This window comes from Equus caballus, chromosome 1, assembly GCF_041296265.1.
Source record: "Equus caballus isolate H_3958 breed thoroughbred chromosome 1, TB-T2T, whole genome shotgun sequence".
Lineage (NCBI taxonomy): Eukaryota > Metazoa > Chordata > Mammalia > Perissodactyla > Equidae > Equus > Equus caballus.
Window position 1 is genome coordinate 133,814,243 of NC_091684.1, and position 16,701 is coordinate 133,830,943.

The 16,701-nt window shown below is 34.7% G+C and overlaps 1 protein-coding gene across 19 annotated transcripts in view; it reads right to left on the reverse strand.

Moving 5' to 3' along the window:
- Positions 1–16,701, reverse strand: part of LOC100063282 (E3 ubiquitin-protein ligase ARIH1) — a 188,252-nt gene that overhangs the window by 45,582 nt on the left and 125,969 nt on the right. For 13 of the 19 annotated variants that reach the window (XR_011425444.1, XM_070233818.1, XM_070233823.1 and 10 more), the window contains one exon: positions 9,324–9,375. Coding sequence is in view for 4 of the 19 variants with exons in the window: in XM_070233818.1 (XP_070089919.1) it covers positions 9,324–9,375 (52 nt within the window). In the remaining 15 variants the exon portion in view is untranslated. Of the gene's footprint in view, positions 1–9,323; positions 9,376–10,677; positions 10,751–11,467; positions 11,549–13,968; positions 14,024–16,701 lie in introns of those variants that run through there. The other 6 variants (XM_070233888.1, XM_070233883.1, XM_070233867.1 and 3 more) reach the window with 3 other exon arrangements.

Sequence of the window (16,701 nt, forward strand, 5' to 3'; positions counted from 1 at the left end):
TTTATTAATTTTCACATATGAAATATCTAGAATAGGCAAATTCATAGAGACAGAAAGTAGAAGAGAAGTTACCAAGGACTAGGGGGAAAGCGGAAATGGAGTTACTGCTTAGTGGGTACAGATGGGGCCCACCAGGTGTTGCAGCAGTTAAGTTCACACGTTCTGCTTCGGGGGCCCAGAGTTCGCTAGTTCAGAACCCAGGTGCGGACCTACGCACCGCTTGTTAAGCCATGCTGTGGTAGGTGTCCCACGGATAAAGTAGAGGAAGATGGACAAGGATGTTAGTTCAGGGCCAGTCTACCTCACCAAAAAAAGAAGAGGATTGCCAGCAGATGTTAGCTCAGGGCTACTCTTTCTAAAAAAAACGAAAAAAAAAAAAAGGGTACAGAGTTTCTGTTTGGGGTGATGAAAGAGTTTTAGAAAGAGTGCTGATAGTTGCGCAACGTTGTGACAAATAGAAATGGCAAGCAATACAATATACTGGAGTATATGAGGAAGCCATTTGCTGTAAACCTAATTTGGCCTGACTTTGTTTCTTCCAAAAGAGCCTGACATGGCCGTTGAGTATGCATTGTATATCTGCTTTAAACATTTACTATGGCAAGAACAAATGCCCTTAAGATAAAAGTGCAACTTTCCCCCACATTAGCATTTCCTTAAGGATAAGCATCTTTCCTTAGGCTAGGAAGTGATTGCTGGGCTCACCTGTGACCACTCAGCTCAAGACAATAGACCTGCCACCTTGCTGTGTCCATCAATCACTGTGCCAACAGAGCAGTCTCGCGACTATTGTAAAAGGACATTTCAATCCTATGTGAAACATCCTCTTTGGGGGTATATAATCGCTCTGTACACCCCACTTTTTGGGTGCCCTTACTTCCTTCAAGAAGAAAGGCCCCGGGCCATGGTCCTCACATTTTAGCTCAGAATAAACTCACCCAAATTTTCATTTATAGATTGGTTATGGATTATTTTCATCTACAGTTGTGAATATAATTAATGCCATTGGATAGTACATCTAAAAATGGTTACAATAGCAATTCAAAAAAATGATAATGCAATATATCAAAGCCATTGAATTGTACATTTTAAATGGGTGAATTGTAGGGTTAAAAAGAAAAGAAGCCTCTCTATATGTGAATGAAAATAAAGAATTTGTTATATGCATGCAGATTTTATTAGAAAGGCTCTCTCTCATAGGAACTCCTTTAAAATTTTTTTTTTTTAAAGATTTTATTTTTTTCCTTTTTCTCCCCAAAGCCCCCCAGTACATAGTTGTATATTCTTCGTTGTGGGTTCTTCTAGTTGTGGCATGTGGGACGCTGCCTCAGTGTGGTTTGATAAGCAGTGCCATGTCCGCGCCCAGGATTCAAACCAATGAAACACTGGGCCGCCTGCAGCGGAGCGCGAGAACTCAACCACTCGGCCACGGGGCCAGCCCCTCCTTTAAAATTTTTTAATTTTAAATAATTTCAGGTTTAGGGAAGAGCTGAAAAAATAGTGCAAAGAATCCCTGAAAAACGTTCACCTGCAATCCCCAAATGTGAAGATTTTGCCCCATTTTTTATCATTCTCTCTATACATAAATTTTTTCTGGAAGATTTGTCAGAAAGTAAGCTGCTGATGATTTCCCTTTAGTGCAAAAAAACTTTATAATTTCCAGAAAAAAAAGAACATTCTTACATAATCTCAATAAAATTATCAAAATTAACATTGATACAATACTATTATTATCTATTATCTACTCTACCATCCTTATTCAAATTTTAACAAATGTCCTAATAATTTCCTTGGAAGCAAAAGAAGAGTCTTTAATGTTAAAACATTTTAAATTATGGTTTTTTGCTCTAGAATCAAATCTAGGACCAGGTGTTGCTTTCAGGTGTCATGTCTCTTTGGTCTTCTTTAATCTTTCTCTTTCAGGATCTTGATTTTTTTTTTTTTTTTGGAAAATGCAGGCTGGTTATTTTGTAGACTGTCCCTCAATTTGGGTTTGTCTAATACTTCCTCATGATTAGACTGAAGGTATTATTTTTGGCAGGAATATCACAGAAGTGATTTAGGAGGCACAGGATATTGATTTGTCCTATTATTGTGATGTTTATTACTTGGTTAAGGTGGTTTTTAGTAGGTTTTCCCACTATAAAGTTACTACTTTATAATTAAGTATTATTATAGAGAGACGCTTAGAGACTTAGATAAACATCCTCTTTCTCATCAAACTTTCACCCCATTAAGGACTCTTGCATGAGTCAGTTATTGCTATGATGGCTGCCAAATGGTGATTTTCTAATTCTATCATTCCTTCTACACTTATTAGTTATCATTCTATTTTATTAAAAAAGAGCTTTTCCTTTTCCTTCATGTATTATTTATTAGTATATTTTTATCAGTATGAACTGCTATATTCTTATTTTATTCAACGTGTTATAATTCATTACAATGATTACCTGAGGCTTAAATCATTCCAGAATTGGCCAGTGGCCAGTGAAAGACCTTCAAACCCACTCCTACATCTTTTTGACAAATTCCCATCGCTCTGTAGGCCATTCCTTACTTTCTGGCACACGATGTCCCAGGTTCATCTTGTACTTTCCTAGCCTTAGCCATGGAATTAGGCATTTCTCTGGAGAATAATATCTAGAAATTAAGACCTGGGAACTAACTATGCTCACTGTTACTAGGATGTCACTGCTGCTAACCCTTCTCAGTGGACAGAATTATAGAAAAATATATTCTACACCTACGTATCTATAGTAAAAACCATGCGTTCAATACTAATACCTCCAATTCCAATCTAGGGTTTGGTAAAAATTGTGAAATTTATGCCAATAAATTTGAAAACTTGGGCTTTAAAACTTCCTTGAAAGATATAAACTCCCAAAGCTCGCTCAAAAAGAAACAGATAACCTGTCTAGACTTATATTTATTAAAGAAATTGAACTTGTAGTTGAAAACACTTCTACAAAGAAAACTCCAGGCCCAAATGGCTTCATAGGAGGATTCCAGTAAATATTTAAAGATGAAATTAGTCAATTCCCTACAAACTCTTCCAGAAAATTAAAGAGGAGAGACTATTTCCCAAATCATTTATGAGATGGTCAGCATTACCCTATACCAAAATCAAACAAAAACATTATAAGAAAAGAAAATTATATACCAACACCATTCAGGAACACTGATGTAGAAGTCCTTAACAAAAATTTTAGGAAATCAAATCTAATAATACATAAAAAGAAAAACATCCTATCTGTGTGAGTTTTACCTCAGGAATCCAAGGCGGGCTCAATATTCAAAAATTGATTTGTGTAATTCACCATTCGAAAAGAAAAACAACATGATCATCTCAATAGATGCAGAAAAAGCATTTGGCAAAATTGAACATCCATTTGTGGTAAAAATCTCTCAGTAAAATAGGAATAGAAGGATACTTCCTCAATGTAATGAAGTGCATTTACACAAAACCTAGAGGTAACATCACATTTAATGGTGACAAAAAGAATGTTCTCCTGTGAACAAGGTTCTCACTGCTCTTATTCAACAACATATTGAAGATCCTAGCCTGTACAATTAGGTAAGAAAAAGATAAGTTAAAGACAGACAAATTAGAAATGAAGAAATAAAATGATCTCTATTCACACCACTGTCTATATTTTAAAAATACCAAGAATCTATGAAAAAGCTACTAGAATCAGTAAGTCTAGAAACGTTGCAGGAAACAAGGTTAATATATAATTGTATTTCTATACACTAACAATGAACAATTGGGAATTGAAATAAATAAGAATTAACATGTACCACAGCACCAATAAACATGACTTAGGTATAAATTTAACAAAATATGTGCAAGATCACTATGCTGAAAACTACAAAACGCTAATGAAAGAAATCAAAGAACACCTAAATCAATGGTGAGATAAATCATGTCCATGAATTTAAAAACTCAATATTGTTAAAATGTCAATTCTCCCCAAACTGATCTACAGCTTCAATGTAACTGTTATCAAATTTTCAGAGGATAAATTATAGAAAACAACAGATTCTAAAACTTATGTGAGAGGCAAAGAAACAAGAACAGACAAAACAATTTTTAGAAAGAACAATGCTGGAGGGCTAACAATACCTGATTTCAAGACTCACCTAAAGTTACAGTAATCGGCAGGCTACTGGCAAATACACAAACATATAGATATATGGAAGATAATAGAGAGTGCAGAAATAAATCCACAATTATACAGTCAACTGATTTTCAACAAAGATGCTGAATCAAATCAATGAAGCAAAGATAGCCTTTTCTATAAATGGTGCTGAAAGAACTGGACATCCATATGTTAAAAAAACCTCAATCTATACTCTGCACTATATACAAAAACTTAATGCAAAATGGATCATAGACAAAAATGTAAAACATAAAAGTATAAAACTTCTAGGAGAAAACATAGGAGAATATCTTTGTGACCTTGGGTTAGGCAAACATGTCTTAGATATTACACCAAAAGCATGATTCATAAAAGAAAGAAATTGATAAATTAGGCTTCATCAAAATTAAAAATATCCATTTTTCCAAAGACACTGTGAAAAGCATGAAAAGACAAGCTTCAGACAGAGAAAATATGTCAAATCACCTATCTGATAAAGATAAACATAACTTGTTCCCAGAATATATAAAGAACTCTAAACATTTAATATTAAGAAAACAAAGAATTGAATTTTTTTCAAAGTGAGCAAATTATTTAGACACTTCCCCAAAAAAGACACAGGGATTATGGACAAGCACATGAAAAGATGTTCAACATCAACAGTCATCAAGAAAACGCAAACTGAAACAACGGTGCAATACCACTATATATCCACTAGAAGGGTTTTTTTTGTTTTTGTTTTTGTTTTTACAAAAAACTGAAAATTACCAAGTGCTGACCTGGATGTGGAGTAACCGGAGCACACATACTTTGCAGATGGAAATACAAAATAGTGTAACTACTTTGGTAAACAGCTCGGTAATTTCTAATAAACTTAACTATATATTCACAATACTATGCAGCAATCTCACTCTAAGGTACTTACACAAGTGAAATGAAAACATGTTCACACAAAAACCATAAGCAAATGTTTATAGCTGCTTTATTTGTAATAGCCAAAAGCAGAAAAGAACCCAAATGTCCTTCAACTGATGAACAGATGAATAAGCTGTGGCATACATATAAAACTGAATACTGCTGTTCATCAACAAAAAGAAACTCAGACACACAATAACATGGATAAATCTCAAAAACATTATGCTAAGTGAAAAAAGCCCCCCGAAAGGTTACATAATGTATGATTCCATTTATGTGATGTTCTGGAAAAGAAAACTATAGGAAGAAAAAAAAAAGATCTATGGTTGCCAGCAATTGGAAGTGGAAGAAGTTTACTACAAAGTCAAGGTGAATTTTTGAGGGTGATTAAGCTGTTCTATATCTTGATTGTGGTGGGGGTGGGTACATGCTATTTTCATTTGTCAAAACTCCTAGAACTTTATACTAAAAGAAGGTGAATTTTGGGCCGGCCAGGTGGCATATTGGTTAAGTTCAGTGCACTCCGCGTCAGTGGCCTGGAGTTCAAGGGTTCAGATCCCAGGTGTGGACCTACACACTTTTCATCAAGCTACGCTGTGGCAGCATCCCACATGCAAAATAGACGAAGACTGGCACAGATGTTAGCTCAGTAACAATCTTCCTCAAGCAAAAAGAGGAAGATTGGCAACAGATATTAGTTCAGGGCCAATCTTCCTCACCAAAAAAAAAAAGGGGGGTGAATTTTACTGTATGTAAACTATACTTTAATTACCATGCAAACACTAGTCAAAACAAAACTAGAATGGCTATATTCTCATCAAAGCACACTTCAAACAAGGAATATTATGAAGGATAGGGGGGGGACATCACATAATGATAAAAGGGTCAATTCACCAAAAAGTCAAACAATCCTAAATGCATGTGCATCCAACCACATCTTTGAAATAAAGCAAAAATTGATAGACTGAAAATAGAAATAGACAAATCCATAATTATGTTTGCATAATTCAACACTCTTCTCTCATTAAGGATATCAGTATCTTTCCAGAAAGAATATTAATATCTGTATCAATAAGTATATAGAACAACAGTATCAATCAACTTGACTTAATTGACATTTATAGAATATTCCATCCAACAGAAGCATAGTATGCATTCGTTTTGAGGCGTATGGAACATTCACCAACATAGACCACATTCTGGGCCATAAAACAAACCATATAAAGTATGTTCTCTAACCATAATAGAATTAAACTAGAAACCAATAACAAAAAGACATCTGGAAAATTCTTCAAATATATGGACATTAATCAATACCTTTCTTAATAGTCATGGGTCAAAGCAGAATACAAAGAAAATTTTAAAATATTTAGAATTGCACAAAAGTTAAAAAACATTTGAAATGTGTATGAACCAGTTAAGCACTGCTTAAAAGGAAATGTAAAGTACTAAATGTTTATAAAAGAAAAGAAGATCTCAAATCAGTGATCTAAGTTTCTACCTTAAGAAATTGCAAAAAGAGCAAATTTTACACAAGACAATATTAGATAAGAGCAGAAATCAATGAAATTGAAACAGAAAAGAAATAGAGAAAAAGCAATAAAATCAAAAGCTGGTTCTTTGAAAAGATCAATAAAATGTATAAACCTCTAGCCAGACTGATCAAAGAAAAAAAAGAGAGAAGACATAAATTATCAAAATCAAGAACAAGAGAGGGAACATCACTACATCCTACAGACATTAAAAGGAACATATAGGAGTATTATGACCTTTATGCTAATAAATTTGATAACTGGGACAAAACAGACAAACTTCTCTGAAAGAAAAAGATTGTCAAAGCTCTCTCTAAAGAAATATATAACTAGAATAGTCCCATATCTATTAAAGAAATTGAGTTTGTACTTAATCTTCCAAGAAAGAAAAATCTAGGCCTGGATTGCTTCACTGTCACATTCTAGCAAACATTTGAGAAAGAAAGAAATTCTATACAAAATCTTCCAGGAAATGGAAGTGGGAATAGTTCCCAACTCATTTTGAGGCCAGCATAACTCTGATAACAAAAATAGACCAAAGCATGGCAAAAAAAGAAAACTACAGACCAACATCCCTCATGAGCACAGCTGCAAAAATCCTTAAGAAAATATTAGCAAATTGAATCGGCAATAGATAAAAAGGCTAATACATAATGACCATGGGGAGTTAATCCAGAAATGCAAGGTTGGTACGACATCCCCAAATTCAATCGCTGTACTTCACTATATCAACAGATAAAATTATGGGTTACGGAAGCGAGAAATTAAGGGCAGGTTAAGAGCAGGTTAAACCCTTGATATTTTAGGTGTCTATGTCACCACCTTGCACAACTTCAAGGGCATCATCCATATTATGGTCATTGTACTCTACGTGAATGATGCCCCCGGCACTATGCGATACAGTGGTATTGCAAACGTATGAATGGTTGTCCAAAAGGCAATGCAACCTTGAGCTGGACTATCAGAAATAAAAGACCCAGATGAAGAGATTTTATCCTCCAAACATTCCACTTGGCCCTGTTCACACCATACCCAGAATATTCTGTTTAGTCCTGAACTCTATACCTCCAAGAGGTCCGATGAATTTCACCAGAGGACCAAAGCAATAACAGCAAGAGAGTTCTAAACATTTCATGTGAAAAGAGTTGAAGAAATTAGAAATGTTAAACTTTCAGAAGAAAGGAACTAGGGAGCATATACTGCACTTTAATTATTTATTTATATTCTATACGCCCTGAAGACTGTCAATTCTCTTAGGGCAGAAGTCATGCCCTATTTATCTTTGTATTCCAAACACCTATCACAGGTCCTGGAACCTGCTAAGTACTCAGCTGTATGAGGGGTTCAAGAACAGGAAAAACTAAACATTCATAATAGAAATCAGAAAGTGGTTGTTTTGCAGAGAAGAAAGAAAGAATTGATGGGAAGGGCACTACAGCACTGTTAAATTTTATAGCAGAACATGTCAAATGCGTCCCTTTTCCCCACAGCTATAAACTTTGTAACTCATTAGCCTGAATTGAGCATGTGCCAATTCTTGATCGATGTATACTAATTACAACTCTCCTGGACTGGGAGTCAAACCAAACAAACCACAGGGTTTGACTCTGGAGGAAGCGTGGAAAGAATACTGGAGAGACAATCACAATACTTACTAGCGCCACCTAACTAGCCAAATCACCCCAGTGATTAAATGAAGTGACAGCCCAGCAAGATGATTCTCATGTCCAGAAATGGTGTAAAAAATATTAGCAATTATGTTAGATGTCGGCAGAATTACACCTAAATTTCACAAATAATCTATAGACGTACTGCTCTTTCAATAAAAGATGTATCCCCGAAAAACTCTTTGAACATAACTTCCTGAAAGGCAATCATATTTTCCAACAACTTGTCTTATAATTTCAAAGAGTAACAGAAATGTCCCAAGTAAATTAAACAATTTACTGACAAAATCAACTTTAAAACTCTTAGCAGACAAGAGGAAAACACATGCTGCAAAAGGGGGAATAGCCTGGTAGCCATAATTCAGGTACACAGACAAGAGCTCACACGAGACCCTGGCAAGCAGGCCCTTCAACTCAGCTCTGTTTTCCTCACCTAGATAATAATAAATAAATGAATATATAATAAAATAGATAGTCTCCTCTGCTAAATAAAAAGTTCAGGGATTACATAATGCCTGATGAGTAGCAAAGACACCCAGTCCGTTAGACACAGGAGACTATCCAATATAGCTATCTACAACCTGATGCAAACCCTCCTAAGACTTTATAGGTTAACAAATGAAGGAATCTCTTCCTCTAAATAAAATATATACCATATCTCTACCAGATTTTAAAATGTAGCTCTTTACAGTATAGGTCCTCACCAACTCAGCCTTCCCCAAATGAATTTTTATAAAACCTCACACTTATTTAACATATACATATGAGATTATTTGAGGCCTGATATATACAATGGGAACTTTAGAGTGGTTTCTCCACACACAGAAAATTAACACACAATTTACATAACAATAAAACCCCATTTAAATACATTTACAGGTAAAATCAATCCCCTAATATCTAACAACTCCATAAAATAAAAGCTAGATATGGCAGAACATTTAGACTATTAACTGCTTTTCCCCAACACTCACATTTTATAAGCTCTAATGCATACAGAATACTAGAAAGACCCAATAAGACAGAGAAATCTGTGTAAATATACCCATACAAGGAAACTGCATACAGACCTTTTTTCAACTGGGGTTTCTGAGATTCAGCAGATGCAGAAAACTGAGTTCTCTGAAATGAAAGAAGTCTATGTTAGAGCACCACCATAAATCTTGATAACTTAAGTAAGCTTTCAAATAACCATAATCAGTAGCTCTCCAATCATGCAATTAATCAATCAACTACATATAGATACAAAAACTTATTTATAACATGGTTTAAAAAACAAATGTCGTCGTACTTTTGCTATCCAAACTATTAATAATGTGTAATGCATATTTATAACATACATTTATGTGTATTTATAACGTGTAATTATAATGCATGATAAAATGTGTACAGATACATGCACTAAGATCTTAGACACTACATATTAGTATTATATTTAATGCTACACATATGAGGCCAAACCAGAAAAGTGGTAACTTTGATAAACTGCAGTTTATGAGGTCATCTACACAGAAACCATTTCTAGGAGGCACTCAATTCTAGGAGGGAGTTCTGTTAATGGGACATTATTTAATATAATAGATACTATCTTACACCATACAGAAAGTCTCCAAATGGATTTTTCTTATACATATCTACCTCCTATGTTATATATGATATGGTATGATATAAGCAAAAATAACAGCTGAAAATTTCCAGAAGTAATGAAACATTAATCGTTAGATTCTGGATGCTCAACCAATCCTGACCAGGTTAAATTAAAATGAATCCACATTTAGATACAACATAGAGACCTGTACCAGAAAAAATAAGTTCTTAAAAGCAACCAAAGAAAAAAACATATCAGCAGATTACCGAAAAAGAAAGGACAGTTGCATTAGACAGCTGACTTCTCAACAATTGAAAATGGAATATCACATTAAAACATTCTAAGAACAATTACTCCCAAGTGTCAGGTACTAAGTAAAGTGCGTGTTAATTCAGACACAAGGTCTGCAAACTATGGCTTCAGGTCACATCCAGCCCATTTCTATATGGCCCACAAACTAAGAAAGTTTTTTACATTTTTTTAATAGTTAAAAAAAGTACTATTTCGGGGCTGGCCCCGTGGCCGAGTGGTTAAGTTCGCGCGCTCCGCTGCAGGCAGCCCAGTGTTTCGTTGGTTCGAATCCTGGGCGCAGACATGGCACTGCTCATCAGACCATGCTGAGGCAGCGTCCCACATGCCACAACTAGAAGAACCCACAACGAAGAATATACAACTATGTACCGGGGGGCTTTGGGGAGAAAAAGGAAAAAATAAAATCTTTAAAAAAAAAAAAAAGGAAAAAAAAAAGTACTATTTCATAACACACGAAAATCATAAAAAATTCAAATTTCAGTGTCTATAAACAAAATTTTATAATAAACCAAACACATGCTTACGTATCATCCATGGTTGCTTCTGCACTAACTGCACAGTTGAGTTACCTTGTGACAGAGACTGTATGGCCCACAAAGCCCAAAATATTCATTATTGGCCCTTTACAAAAATAGTTTACCAACCCCTGATCTAAACTCTTACACCAATCAAAACTAACTTTCAAGAACAATGGCAAATTAAAAAGATTTTCAGGGCCTGGCCTGGTTGTACAGTGGTTAAGTCCAGCACGCTCTGCCTGGGCTGCCTGGGTTCGCAGTTTTGGATCCCAGGCACAGACCTACACAACTTGTCAAGCTATGATGTGGCAGCGACCCACATACAAAACAGAGGACAAATAACACAGATGTTAGCTCAAGGCTAATCATCCTTAAGCAAAAAAAACAAGAGGAAGATTGGTAACAGATGTTAGCTCAGAGCAAATCTTCCTCACCAAAAAGAAAAGAAAAAGACTTTCAGACAAATACAATTTAAGAGTTTTTAGACTCACTAAATAAACTTTTAAAGGACATACATTAGGAAAAGGAAACTAACCCCAGAATGGGGGAGTGGAATAAGCATAGGAATTGGTAAAATATGGAAGTATTCTAAGCATCTACTGACTGAATAAAACAACAACAAAAAGTATACTTTGTGGTGTTGAACTGAGAAATACAAAAACTACAAAACTAAACAACAATGGCATGCATCAGCAGAAGGCAACTGGGAATAAAGCATTCAATGATCCCTGTATTATTCAGATTTAAGTTTGAAATTTAAGTTAAATATGTGTTATAAAAAAATCGAGGTACTCACTAAAGGAAGACTAAGGAATGGAGCATCTAACTTCCAAGGAACAAAATGAGAAGAGCAGATCGGAGAGAAAAAGACAGACAACTAAGCCACAAAAAAAAAAAAAGCAAGAAAAGGAGAAAAAAATGAAATTCTCCAGGTAAAAGACAGATTATCAAGATAGATGTTTTCAAAAATCTAGATGTATGCTATTTGTATAAAGACACGTCCAAAACATAAGAGCAAAGAAAAACAAAGTAAAACAATTGGAAAAGACGCACCAGAAAAACAGAAACCAAAACATAACCACAGTAGCAACATTAACATTACACAAAACAGACTTCAAGAGAAAAAGCTTTATCAGGAAAATGAAAATGAATTTAAACAGACTGAAGACTAAAATAGAAAAAGCAAATTTTAAAACTTTTAGGAAAAAAATAGAGGGTAGAGAAGGATTACTTCAATAAGATATAAAAGCACAAATCAATTAAGAAAAGATCTAAATATTCAACTACATTAAAATTAAGAACTTGTGTTTCAAAAAAGAAGTGAAGATACAAAACTAAGAAGACAACTGTAATACAAAACAAAACCAAAAAAAAAGACAAAGGATTAGCAGTCAGAAACAATAAATAACCACAAATCAATACAAAAAGTAAGCAGCAAAGTAGCAAAATAAGAAAAACATATGTGGGGCTAGCCCCATGGCCGCATGATTAAATTCGCATGCTCTATTGTGGTGGCCCAGGGTTTCACCAGTTCGGATCCTGGGCACAGACATGGCATCGCTCATCAAGCCATGTTGAGGCGACATCCCACATAGCAGAGCCAGAAGGACTTACAGCTAAAATATACAACTATGTACTGGGGGGCTTTGGGAAGAAGGAAAAAAACCCCCAGAATATTGGCAACAGATGTTAGCTCAGGCGTCAATCTTTAAAAAAAACCCCAAAAAGCAAAAAAAACCATATGAACCAGGCATTGCACAGAAAAGGAAAGGAGACAACCAATAAGGTTCTACTTCATTAATAATCAGGGAAACGTAAATTAATATCACATTAAGACTTCATTTCATGTCCACCATACTGACAAAACTTAAAACTATAACAATATCAAGGATGTAAGCAACAGGAACTGGTGGAGGTAGAAGCATAAATTGTTACAACCACCTTAGTGTTTCCCATTAGTAATAAAAGTTGAAGATGTACACACCCTATGATCCAGCAATTCGTTTCTAGGAATATTCTAGAGAAATCTTAGATCTGGAGACAATGTGTAAGAATGTTCATAGCCAGGGCTGAGATACTCTTACTCCTTAAATTTTGCACCTTAAGCACTTCACTTGCCTTACCCTTGTCCTGGCCCTGTTTGTAGCAGCACTCTTTTTACTAACAAAAAATCAGAAGGAAAAAAAGTTGAACTTAGAGTAGAAAAGTGGTTGTCAGGGGTTGGGAGGTGGGGGAAATAGGGAGAGGCTGGTAAAAGGGTACAAACTTTCAGTTATAGGATGAATAAGGTCTAAGAATCTAATTTATAACATGGTGATTATAGTTGATAACACCGTATTGCAGAGTTGAAATTTGCTAAGAGAGTAGAACTTAAATGTTTTCACCAAAAAAAAAGTACGTATGTAGGGTGATGGATGTGTTAATTAACTTGATGGTGGGAATCCCTTCACAACATATACGAATATCAAATTATCATGTTGTATACTTTAAGTATCTTCCCACTTTGTCAATTACAACTCAATAAAGCTGAAAAAAAAATCAGAAATAACCCACATCTCTATGTAGTAGAAGGGCTAAATTAATTGTGGTAATTTCCTAAAATAGGATACTATATAGCACTGAAAAACTAATAAACATTAATGATGATCCATATATTATTTAGGGGTATTAAATACGGTAAAATTATAAATAAAGGCAAAATAATAATTAACATAAAATTGAGGAAAGAGAGTACTTCTGCTGAGAAAGGAGGAAAATGCAGTAGAGACATTTAGGAGGTTTCAAAGTTATTGTTAATGACCCATTTCTTAACCTGTGATGCAGGAATACAAGTTTCCAGTATTGTTCTTTAAAACTTACATATAACCTTTTATTCCTTCTTTTAGAAGATGTATTCCATCACAACAAAAAATTAATCCTCAAAATAAAAGAGAATACATAATTTGTTCTTTCAGCTATTTTATTATCTTGATTTAACAAATACAGAAAACTCAATAATAAAATCACCCACTTAAAAATGGGCAAAAGATTCGTAGAGACACTTCACCAAAGAATTATGGAGGAATAAGTAGTGATTACACTCAATATCATTATTCATTGGGCAAACACAAATTAAAACCACAATAACCACCACTACACATTCACTAGAATAGCTAAAACAAAAAAGACTGACAATACCAAGCGTCATCAAGGATGTGGAAAAACTGAAAACCTTAAGCATTGCTCATCGGAACATAAAATGGTATACAGCCACTCTAGAAAACAGTTTGGCAGGTTTTTTTTCAAACATACACTTACCAAACAACCCAGCAATTCCACTCCTAGAGAAAGGAAAACACATCCACGCAAAGATCTGTATGCCAATATGCATAAAATTATTCTCAATAGTCAAAACCAGGAAACAATCCAAATGTTCATCAGTTGGTGCGTAAACAAAATGTACATATTCATACAATGCAATACTGCTTAGAAATAAAAAGGAACAAACTACTGCTACATGCAACATGAATGAACCTCAAAAAACATGCTAAGTAAAAGTAAGACACATAAGCCTACATATTGTGTGCTTCTACTATATGAAATTGCTAGAAAAGGTAAAACGATGGAGACAGAAAGCAGATCAGTGGTATGCTGGGGTTAGGAGTAGGGATTGGCTGCAAATGGACACAAGGGAACTGTTGGGAATGATGGACATAAGTAGACTGCGGTGGCAGTTGTGCAACTATGTAAATTTACTAAAATTAATCAAACTGTACGCTTAAAATGGGTAAACAATATGGTGTATTTTACCTCAACAAATATGTTTTTAAAATGCTAAAGAACTCTATTGTTTTTGATCTGGGATTTTTTTTTTTAACTTTGGGGAACATAGTAGGTAAAGAATCTTAAAGGCTCAAAAAGCATCTTCACGGGTCAGCAACCCCACTTTCTGCACAAAAGAGAATTAAAATAAATTGTAAGCGCTTTGATGAGTCTCATTCTCAAAAGATCTTTCAGAACACTGAAATGGAAAGGATTCTATTAGCCTGCTTGATTGCATTTATAGCTAGGATGTATGTATAATAAATTTATTATGGATCTTTTTTTTATTCTTTTTATGTAGTTCTGTGATTAATTCATCTAACAAATATTCATGTAACAATTGATATGTCCTAGGCACCACATCTGAGCCAAATCAACTAGCGCAGTAGTAATTTTTACTTTCTGTTCTGAAAGGGTTAATCTTTTAATTTACAGGAAGAAAGGTGTTTATACAAATACATCAAACAATGGGCATTAGGGAATTACAAAAAATTTTATAAGTATAAACAATGGAAACCAGAGCTATTTGCTTGTTTTTTTAAAAAAAACAAAAAACTCTAAACCATTTATAATATATTCTTAAACAAAATATAAATATCCATCCCCAGTTTTCCTCCCTAAGGAACTAAAACAATTCTAAGTAGTTTTAGTAGCATATTAGAATTCCTGTGTTCCGCACTGTGCTAGTTTCACTGTGTTTTGCTGGGATGTCTCCTGACCTCAAGGGCTTTACTGCAGCATTCTTACTCATGCATTTGTTCAAAGTTCTCTGTGAGTTTTAAGTCTTTTAGTCTTCCTTCCTCCACATCTACATATTCATATCTACAGATCTATGTGTCTTTTTCTGTCACAAAATTAGGATCAAACAATATACCGGACTCCACATCTAGCTTTTATTTAAAATGTATACCACAGAAATCCCTCCAACTTAACACATGTAGTTCTAACATTCTTTTTAATGGCCACATAATATTCCCAACTATGGAAATATTAGAAATCACCCATCACTCTAATAATGGGCATTCACTTTGTTTCCAGTTTTTGCCACTATAAACAGTACTGCAGTGAATACACTTGGACTACATGCTTCTGTGTTGCTTTCACTTCGATGGGATACAGGTCTAGGAGTAGGATTGTTGTGTCCTTTTAATTTTATTACAAGATGCCACATTACTTCCAAAAAGGACAGAAATTCAAATTTCCATACAGTGGTAACTTAAAAGGACGAAATTACTATAAATCTAACACTGTTAGCAATAAACGTGACAAGAATGAAAACAATTAGTTAACTTCAGGCTCAAGTATTAAAGTCTTATGAAAACAAAAAAGCCATTCTCTTTAAAACAGTATCAGAGATTCAAAAATAGAGGATAATTCTGCCATCACAGAAATCAAGTTCATATTCTGTTCACGAACACCTATCTATACCTGCAATGAGCACTAGAGAATGAGCTATATTTGCAGCAACGTCATGTTACCATTATACCTTACATTCGAGAATATGTAGGTGAAGTATTTTCTTTGGTATGTTTCCATTTCTAAAACCTAGAACACTAATCACACCAAAAATTTTTTTAAATTCATAGCTTAACAGAAATCTTTGGTTTGGACCTCCTTCTCTATATTCAAGTTTTCCGATTACACTAAAATACTTTGATTTCTCTGCAAATGAAAAGAGAACAGAAAACAAGAAAACAGGTCCACTGACAGATAACACTGGCTTTGCTCCTTAACAGCCAACACTAAGTTGTTAAACAGCCAAAGACTGCTATTTTGCTCCAAAGTTTTCCAGGGCAATATATTCCGAATAAATAACTCAAGTCATTCTAACAAACGCACAGAACATGCTTTGAAACTCAATGCTAAAACAAGTAGACAAGGTTTACACACTCGGAACTTTAAAGAAATTAGATCCAATTATGAATAAACACCTCAAAAATAACTAGCACTGGGTCATCCTGAATTGATCTGGGCTACTTTGTATTAGCAGTTCTGAGGGAGTTTAATCAACGCCTAACTCAGACCAGCTGAATCCCAAAACAGTACTTTCCCAAACTTAACCACAACAGAGAAAACATGGTCCCCTCCCACTGACAGAAGCCAGTGACGCCGAAATCTTCCAGATTTTGTCATACTCAATTCCTACGCCAAGGGATTAACAGAAACTGTACAAACGGTAGTGCTTCCTTTCCAAACCCTGCCAGAAAGAAAAGATGGGGCTAGAAAAAG